Source organism: Bison bison, unplaced genomic scaffold (genome assembly GCF_000754665.1).
Source record: "Bison bison bison isolate TAMUID 2011002044 unplaced genomic scaffold, Bison_UMD1.0 scf7180017864482, whole genome shotgun sequence".
NCBI lineage: Eukaryota > Metazoa > Chordata > Mammalia > Artiodactyla > Bovidae > Bison > Bison bison.
Window position 1 is genome coordinate 983,333 of NW_011495042.1, and position 9,457 is coordinate 992,789.

A 9,457-nucleotide genomic window follows, 5' to 3' on the forward strand; every position below is an offset into this window, starting at 1 on the left:
CCCCAGGAGACTGAGCCACCCGGGTTGAGAGCCAGGTCAGCATCTTGCCCTGTTCACATCACAGAAACCTTTCTCTGGGCCAGACCTCCCAGCCGGGGTTGGTGGCTCCCAGGGTCTCCATGACAAACACTGGCAGGAAGTGACTCATAATGTGAGTGCCACCCTCAGGGAGGCCGTGTCAGTAGCATAAACAAACCTCTAGGAGAGGTGACACGAGCAGCTGTTTTACTTAGACTTTATATGTTCTTATCTCCCTGGCAGCAGGTTCCCCGTGGCAGGAGCTTCCGATCGTCTCCTCGAAACATGCTCCAGAGAGTCAAAGGCAGGTCATGGCTGGTAATCAGGGGCACAGGGACTCCCTGTGGAGGGCCAGCCCTGGCGTGCAGGGAGACCCCCGACAGGGCTGTGTCCCAGGGCCTCTCAGGACAGGCACAGGGGGCGGGGGCCCACGTATGCGAGAGCATGCTCCGTGTTCACTTGTCTGCGGGCAGGTCTGATCCAGTGGCCGTGGTCTCGTGGTAAGGAAGGAGTGGAAACAGCACAGGGTGACTTTCTGCCGTGCTCTCGGCGTACCTGGAGAGCAAGCGTACTCCGTCGGGGTTGAGATGAACGTGGCTTCTCTAGACCTCCAGAGAGGCTGGGGAGGATGGTGGTGTGGGGGAAGGAAGTCCAGGCATGCCAAGGAAGAGAAAAGAACCAGATTTAGGGATTTCCCTGGTGGTCCCATGGCTGAGACTCCACGCTCCCAAGGCAGGGGGCCAGGTTCAACCCCCAATCAGAGAACTAGATCCTACATGCTGCAACCAAGAGTTCACATGCATGCCACGGCGAAGATGGAAGATCCCACGTGCTGCAACTAAGACTCGTCACAGCCAAATAAATACGTTTTTTGTTTTTTTTTTTTAAAGAACCAGATTTAGAAGAAATTGTTCCCATAGAAAATTCAAACCAATTCCCCTCCCCTCTGCCCCCCTTAATACATTGCAAGAATGAACTTGTACAAGCCTGGTCCTAACTTGAGTGATACTTCTCTTGCAGTGAGCCAAATAGGTATCTCTGGAGAAGCCTCTGGCCTGGAGGGGTTTCAGGAGGCCTGAGCTTTTGTCCTGCCCTGGCTCCTGGTGACTCGTCTTCGCTCTGTCCCTCCCGACTCCTGAGGGTGGCTCCATCCAGACCCATGAGGGTGGCTCCGTCCAGACCCATGAGGGTGGCTGGTGGCCTGCCAGCGTGGGCCCTCCTCGACCCTGACCGGCATCATCTCTCAGCACCCATGACCTTCCAGCTCTTCCAGCGCATGCGATCTGAGGGCTCCCTGGGTCTGGGCCTGGGCTGGGGTCAGGGGCTTTAAATTCTGCTGGGGGAGCCAAGGGGTGGAAGGGCGGCTCCAGCACTGTGCCTGTCAGCTACATCAGGCGTGTGCTTGGCTGGAACCCCAGGCTGGTCCTCGCCAGGCCGTCCTGTTCTCCGTTAGTTGCCTGGGTGGTGTGGACTGGAAGGAGGGGTGTTCATCTGAGCAGTGGTTTCTCTCCCTTCCTTTGCAGGACAAGGAAGACGGGGAGCCAAACACCAAGCAGCTCAGAGAAGGGGAGGAGGAAGGCGAGAAGCACAGGTAACGCCTCGCACTCAGCTCTCTTCCCGTACCTGTTGGTTTCCACATCGTCCCGTCCACATCTGTCCTGTTGCTGCCTCTCCACCCCATGGCCACTTTGTTCAGACAGGATGGTCCTCCTGTTTGAACCTTTTCTGCACCCTTGCCCTCACTGGCTATCTGACTCTCAGCCACCAGACCCCTCACATTATGTCTCCTCACTCTCTTCTAAAATACTTGGGGTGACATGGTTCTACAGCAACCCCAGAATCAGGTCCAGACTCTCCCTGGTGTGTCTAGCTCTGCTTCAGCCATCAGCCTGGGTTCCTGCTCCCTGTGAGGACTGAAGCTTTTTTTTTTCCTTAATATTTGCTTATTGGGCTGCACTGGGTCCTACTTGCGGTATATGGGTTCTAGAGCTCCATGACCAGGGATTGAACCCCGGGCCCCCTGCGTTGGGAGTGCGGAGTCTCCGCCGCTGGACCACCAGGGAAGTCCCCGGTACTGGCTATTGAGGCCCTGAGAAAGCTTATCCCGGTGAGCTGTGTATTGAGGGGGTGCAGCAGGAGGGGGCCACTGGGCCGGCGACTTCCCGACGCTGCAGCCTGCCCTTGCCTCCTCCGCCAGGGTGAGTGGAGCCCTCTCCGGGGACCGGTGCCTCGTCTGCGCCTCTGTGTTCAGGCGCTGACCTCAGATGAGATGGGGCCTTTTCAAGCCCACAGGGGTGCATGTGTGTCTGCGTGCTGTGACTCCACAGTTTGCAAAGTGTGTTCACACCATCCCCACGGAGGCCCTGGGGCTCTCGCCACCTCACTTGTTTTCAGAGATGGTGACAGCCCTGCGCTGAGGAGGCTGGTGATGCTCCACGCTGGTGCAGGGACCCTGGTCACCCCAGCTCCGGGCTCTGTGGTTTCTCGTTGGGGCTCAGCCCCCCAGCACGTTGTGCAGCCCACACCGGTGACAGAGACGAAGGCCAGGTCGTCGCTTTTATTTGCCAAGTGACCGCAGGCTCAAGGGCTTGGCGGTGGGTGCCTGCAGTTTCCGCCTTTCTGTGGAAACTGCTGAGAGACCCTTTGGTTTCCCCTGGGTTTGTCCTCAGGTTTTTGATTGCTGGCTGGAGCCTGAGTCATGTCTCAGATTTGGTCATCTACCCAGATACAGTGCAGGGTCAGGGGTGGTGGCTGAGGAAATGGGAAAGTCCAGTAGGACTAGAGGCAGGCACCCTGGTACCTCACCCCTCACCAACCTTGCTGGGGAGTCACCCACCTTCCTCTCTGCCCGTCCTCTGGCCCATCTGTCCACAGAGACCTTTTTGGAATCATGGCTGTTTTAGTTCCTTTAGCTTTCCTTATAAATTTTAGAGTCAGCTTAATATCTATTTTAAAAGCTTGCTGAAGGTGACAGAGTAAATCGTGACCGAGGGGGACAGTGGCACGCTGTGGAAAGCGGGAGAGGAAGAGGGGGTTTTCTGGATGTGGTGCCCTCCCTGTTATCTTAACCCAGTCCTTAGTGGCCCCGCCTGTGGGTATTTCAGAGGCGGTGGGAGGGGCACACTGTCTCCTGTCAGTTCCTCTCAAAATTTCAGAATGTCGTCATCATCTAAGCGTATGTGTCTATTGTTGCCTACTTATTAAAAATAATGATAAGCTAATATAAATAAAAAGTTTGCTAGAGTTTCCATTTGTATTACATGGAATCTATAGCTCAGAATACCTTAAAAACATTTTTTTTTTCTTACTCTCTTCAGGATAAATCCTGCCCCATTCCCCTACAACCAAATCCCCATTTAGTGAGAGTCAGTTCCCCAAAGGCCGACCAGGTGCTGTGTGAAGGAAAGACATGTTCCCACCCCCAGGAGGACCCCCGCTTCTCCTCTGGGCTGGGTCTTTCCTCTCCCAGCCCTCCTTCCCTCATGGCCCACCTCTAACACAGCCCCACTGCCTGCCGCCTAGAGGAGAGGTGATCCCGCAGCCCTGGAAACCTGGCCTCAGAAAGGGACACTCATGTCAGTTGCTTGTGTTTTTCATAAGCCCTCAGTCACTTCCTCCTGATGGCACGTCGGTTGGTGTGTGCCGTGGAGGTATGTCGAGGGTAGGGCTTGTGGCCAACAGTCATGGCCACCCAGCCAGGTGGGAGGGAACGGGTGGCGTTGCACACTCCGTTGGGCACGGGGCAGGGAAGTGTGTCCTGTTAAGTGTCTGAACAAGCCAGCCCCAAACCCTCAGCCCCCACAGCCCCTGGCTTAAGATCGTGGTCAGCACCCAGCCAGAGCAGTCACTGCTCGGGGACGGCGGTTCACCCTGGGTGAGCGTCATGTACCACAGAAGGAACTAGGCCACTCACCTTCCTTCGTGGGGATGGAAAACCGGTTCTGCAACTTCCATGTGGAGAAAGGTCCCACCCCAGCTGAGGCCCGGCCCAGCTCTGGCCCAGTGCCCGAGCCCTTTAGGCTGGCCAGTGCCAAGCCTTCTCCCGTCTGTCAGTTGGGTCCCCAGGATGGTGGCTGTGTACCAGAGTGTCTCACAGACCGGTGACGCAAGCTTGATTCAGCAGACATTGCTCCACTGAGCGATGTAGCAATGTAGCAGTGCGGATCAGAGCGGCCCCCACCCACAGCCCCTGAGTCGCGCCACTCCCGCTCCAGGACTCGCTAGGGAGGCACATAGGAGGCTGTATTCTGGCTGGCCTCAGCCGCTGGCCCGCCCTGCCACTTGGTGTGTGACAGGCAAATCCCTGCCACGCTGTGGGCCACTTGCCACCTGCGTGGGCAGTATTTCGAGAAGCCTCTGTAGGCTGTACGTGTGTCTGCTGGGCTGTTCCTTCCCATCTGCCTTCGGGACAGTCTGCCTTCATCTCATCCTAACAGTCAGAGAGCACTCAGGGTTTGGGAGGGGGCTTCCAGGGCAGCAGTGGGACACCCCTGTGAGATTTGACCCCTGCTCTGCAGAGCACCACTCTGTTCAGGGTTGATGTCCACAGTCTATATCATCTACAGCCTCAAGAGAAATGAAATCCTTGATTTTCACATGGAGGCCAGTGAAAGCATGAGCCTGCCCGTCCTGTCTCAGAAGCATCAGAGCTGGGATTTGGGCCCAGGCTGGTGCCTCAGATGGTAAAGAATTTGCCTACAATGAGGGAGACTCAGGTTCGATCCCTGGGTTGGGAAGATCCCCCAAAGAAGGGAACAGCTACCCTCAGCATTCTCTGGAAAATCCCATGGACATAGGAGCCTGGCGGGCTACAGTCCCTGGGGTCGCAAAGAGTCGGACACAACTAAGTGGCTTCCACTCTTTCACTTTCATGGTGTTGGCAGAACGGGGCTCTTTTCACCCCCTCCCCTGAGCAGCTACTTCATTCTAAAATGGGGGTTAAAAAAAATTTCTAAAAACATGACATTGGAGTAGCAGAACCAGCGTGTGCCTCTAGTGGCCTCCAGAAGAGTGAATTCCGCACCCCCCCCTTTTTTTTTTAAGTTGCAGAAGGAGGGAATTCAACCTTGGTCCTTTGTTAGAAAGGCTAGACCCTAGAGCAGCACCAAGTGCCCCGTGAACTCTGTCCAGAGACTTTTGCCATTTGGCAGTAATCGGGGTGGGGCGGGAGGAGCAGTTAATTGGACATCAGTGTGGGTCAGTCTCCTCATTAGCTCTCAGCTGAGTGAATCAGGGCTTGAACCGCACTCCACAGAGCTCGACACACCCAGCAGGCCTCCTTGTTTACAAGTGTGGAAATCTGAGTTCAGGATGGGGTAGTCCCACAGAGACTGGGACCCAGGTTCTTGACCGCATGACCAGCGCTCAGCTCTAGGGGAGGACAGGGACAGCGGGCGGCTCGGCTGCTGGGGGCAGTGGTCGCTGAGCGGCCAGCCCACTGGCTGATGCCGCTCTTGCCTGTTGCCACTGGCGCCCCCCTCCCCTGCTGTGTCCCCCTCATGCCAGCCAAGGGGTGCTGGGGTGTGGGTGCTGTGATCTCGGGGCTCAGCTTCCACCGGACTCTCCTCTCTCCCCTCATCTCAGGGCCCAGGCCCCTGGAGCCGGTTTCTGAGAGTGGCAGGGTGTTTTTTCATTCTCACTAATCCCTGCAGGTTTCTTCCCATGCCCAGTTTCTCTTCCGCTTTTCTCCCCACCCTGTTATAAATGAAAGTCAGCATTAGCGATCCTGCCCCACTTTCCCCGCCGGTGCTTCAGTGACCTGGCATTTACCTCCTGGCCTGAGGCAGGCATTAGGGGATGGGGTTCAGGGCAGCGTCCCTGCTTCATAGAGAAGGCAGACCGTGGGAGTGGGCAGCAGGCTTCTTCCACACCAGCCCAGCTGGTATGGCCCCGGGACATGGGGGTTTAGCCAAGCCCCAGGACTGCAGGCCATGGGGGCCCTGGCAGAGGGCAGGTGAGGCTCACAAAAGCCCCGAGTTGAGACCGTGCCTCTCGCTGACTTGTGTAGCCACACACACCTTGTGGACTCCTTCACTTGAGCTTGCCTGTGCCGCAGCTGGAGAAATCAGCCACATTTCCCTGGCACAGACACAGGGTCCCCTAGATGAGAGACTGCAGGAGGCCTTCTGTTGGGGAAATGTTCCGAGGACTTCCGAGGGGCCAGCAGTGCAGAGAGGGCTCAGAAGAGCTTGTGGGGAAGAAGGACCCACATCTAGTCCCATCTGGCTGACAGGCTGGCGGGTGGGGGGCACTTCTGCCTCCCCCAAGGCGTGGGATCTGTCCCAGTGTCTCTCTTGCTTTTATTAAGCAGCAGCTCCCAGGACCTCTCTCTCTTTGCTGCCCTGTGGAGTTAGCTGAGGACCTGGCCTCTATGTGGGCTGCTGTGTGTGGAGCTTGGCATTTGATGAGCTGCTGAGCCAGGGAGGCCTCCACTTGGTACAGCCCACCCTGCCCAAGGAGATGCAAGGAAAACAACCGACCACGGTGGGTGGCCAATCCCCGTGCGATTCTGGCTCCTCGTGGCTGCTCCCCCGTCATAGAGGTCGTGGGGTCCGCCCTGCTTGATTTTCAAGCCCTTGTGCAGGAGTGAGGTGTGTGAACTTATGGCTGTCCAGGCGGATTGTGGCTTTCCTGCCCTCGCATATTGCCATGCCTGTTCCCTCAGCCTTGGCTGGCCACTCCCAGTGTGCCACACCCTTGCCACATGTGTCTGAGGCTCCGGGACACGAAGGCTGTGAGTGGGAGGCAGGCTTGGGGAACCAGTGGGTGACCGCTGGTTTCTGTTTTAGGAGTAACTCAGCCCAAGAGCTCTGGTCCTCGCTTGGAGTCATAGCTTGCCTTGTCTCATGCTGCAGCCACTGCTGTGTGACCCTCTAAAACTGGTGCAAACTCTCTGACCCTCAGTTGCCACAACTGTCAAGTAGAATATGCTGGAGAGACAAAGTGAGTGCTCTCCGCGTGCCCCTGGCCCCAGCTCTGTTCGAGAACCTCCACTGCAGGTGTGGCTTTGGGAGAGCACGCAGCCTGGCTGCTAACGGGAAGATGAGGGGCTGAGGCTCAGAGATGCTTCTATCCCCGTGCTGTCCGCCTGTCCCAGGTCATCTGCAGAGAGAGCAAAGTCAGGAAGTGACCGGCTCCTGTGCCTCATCTCGCGCCAGCCTGCAAGTGTAAGAGATGAACGAGACTGTGTCCCGCGCGCGCTTTACTTCCTCTATGCTTGTCCTCACTGCCCTTTAGGGAACTCAGGCTGCGGAACTATGTCCCAGAGGATGAGGACCTCAAGAAGAGGAGGGTGCCCCAGGCCAAGCCAGTCGCAGGTAGGTAGGCTCTGTGGCCCTGTCAGCCGCCTCCTCCTTGTCAGGCATCACCCTCTCCTGGAGAGTAACTGGCAGTGCCCGGGCTGGAAGCTGGGCCTCTGGGACCCTCCATCACCATCACAGCGGATGGACAAATAGAAGCGGTCAGGGCACTGAAGCGGCCTGTCACGCCTGCTTCGCCCCGCTCACACCCTGCCTTGCAGGCCTTCCAGGGACTGCAAGGGAAGGTCCCTCAGAGGACTCTCTGAGCTGGGAGGTGGACGTGGCCCTGGGCCCTTGGACGGCAGGAACAGGAGGAGGGTCCTGTGGGCCCTTGGAGGGTCAGAGAGACCCTGAAGAGGGGCTGACTGTCCAGGTTCCTGGAGAGCACTGGGCAGGCAGACACCTGCCCAGCTCTGGGAGTGGCAGCACTGGGGCACAGACGGTGGGGAGAGGTGTCCTCGCTGGTGGGCTGAGGGGCCTGGCCCAGTCACGCCTGGATGGGGAGCATCTGGCCAGCTGTGGCCTGTCCACAGCCATGCACACGGAGGGTGCTGGGTGCTTCTTATGATGCAGATCCCTGACTCTGGCTCGGTTTTTATTCTTTGGTTTTTAATTTTAAGTACATTTATCCTATAAAAGAATAAAGTGTTAGCTACTCAGCCACACCCCACCCCACCCCACCCCTGCAGTCTTCTTCCCCATCTCCTTGGGCCCTGAGAGCACAAATCTAATCCTCCAGAGCTGTCTTGGCAAGGTCTTTGCCTCTAGGGAGTTAGGGGCTGAGGGGAGAGGCAGGGGTAAGAAAGCGCAGACCCCCTGGCGACCTGCGGCTGCCGGCTGCAGTTGGCCACATCGGGGAGTGGTGGCTGGTTTCCGACCGGCATCCGTTGGTGTCTTGCGCCCTCTAGTGGAAGAGAAGGTGAAGGAGCAGCTGGAGGCCGCCAAGCCAGAGCCGGTCATCGAGGAAGTGGTGAGTGCTGGGGGTGGCCCTGTCCTCTGCTGCTTCCGCGGGTCCTTTTCTCCTCCCCACCCGCTCTCCTCACTCACCCTTCCTTCTCCTCACTTCTCTCTTCCCTTTCTACCTCCCTGCTTCCCCTCAGCCCTCTCGCTCCCCCTTTTCCTCGCCTTTTCCTACCTCTATCCCCGTCTTCTCCTGAGCCCCTCCAGCACTGACATGTGTCTGCTCCCTCCCAGGACCTGGCCAACCTTGCGCCCCGGAAGCCGGATTGGTGAGTGTTGCCCGTGTGGGACCAGTGCAGACTGACCGGGTGTTCTTGGTGCTGGGCATGGGCTCGCAGCAGGAGGCAGGCAGTGGAGACAGACAGCCCTGGGGTATAATTGCAGTCTGACGTATGTGCTGAGAAGGATGTAAGTGGAGAATGAGGGACGTGGCGGGGCAGGACACCTGAGGGTGGGGAGTGGCTCAGGCAGAGGGGGTTCAGCAGTCCCCTCCAAAATGTCCCTTCCGAAAGGATGAGGGCCCACTGCGCCTCAGAGAGCTCCATCTGAACAAGGCTGACCCTTGTCCTCAGGGAGCCGGAGGGTGGAGGCAAGATGGCAGGAAGGGCAGATGTAGGCTTCTGCCCCACTTCCGCCACCAGCTAGCCTGTCCCCCTTCGATCCTGGTTCCCTCTTCTCTGAAATGGGAATCTTCACTGTCCTGGCGCCCCTGTGACTGGGCTGAGACAGAGGATGAGAGAGGGCCAGGTGTTCACCTTGGGCCAGAGGCACCCTTCCCCCACCCTTCTCGCTTGCAGTTCTGTGTCAAGTGGGCACCAGCTGAAGGTGTTCTAATTAGACAAGACGAAGGATGGGGCATATGTCCTCGGAAACCCCGAACCAGGGGGAAGAAGCTGTGTGCGTGCTTGTGGAAGTTCCTGGGGGTGAGGGGAACTGGGGCCAGAGGAGGAGCAGGACCCCCCCGCGGGCCGGGGCGCGTCACTCCCTGGCGGTGACCAAGGGGAGCAGACCGGGAGGGGGCCCTGGGGGCCATCTGGCCTGCGCGCCTCGGCTCGGCCCCCTGGGTTGGGCGGGCTGTGGTGCCAGCCCCTGCCTCCCTGGGGCTGCAAAGGGCAGCTGCTGCTGGGTTTTGGAGGATGCAGAAAGGGAGAGAGAGGAGGCACACCACCATGGGTCCTAAT

The 9,457-nt window shown here is 58.1% G+C and overlaps 1 protein-coding gene across 1 annotated transcript in view; it reads left to right on the plus strand.

Moving 5' to 3' along the window:
* The window catches only part of CCDC12 (coiled-coil domain containing 12), a 37,869-nt gene that overhangs the window by 26,706 nt on the left and 1,706 nt on the right, over window positions 1-9,457 (plus strand). Inside the window, exons 2-5 of the mRNA XM_010862500.1 lie at window positions 1,542-1,609; window positions 7,255-7,334; window positions 8,225-8,286; window positions 8,511-8,545. Coding sequence (XP_010860802.1) covers window positions 1,542-1,609; window positions 7,255-7,334; window positions 8,225-8,286; window positions 8,511-8,545 — 245 coding nt within the window. The remainder of the gene's footprint in view (window positions 1-1,541; window positions 1,610-7,254; window positions 7,335-8,224; window positions 8,287-8,510; window positions 8,546-9,457) is intronic.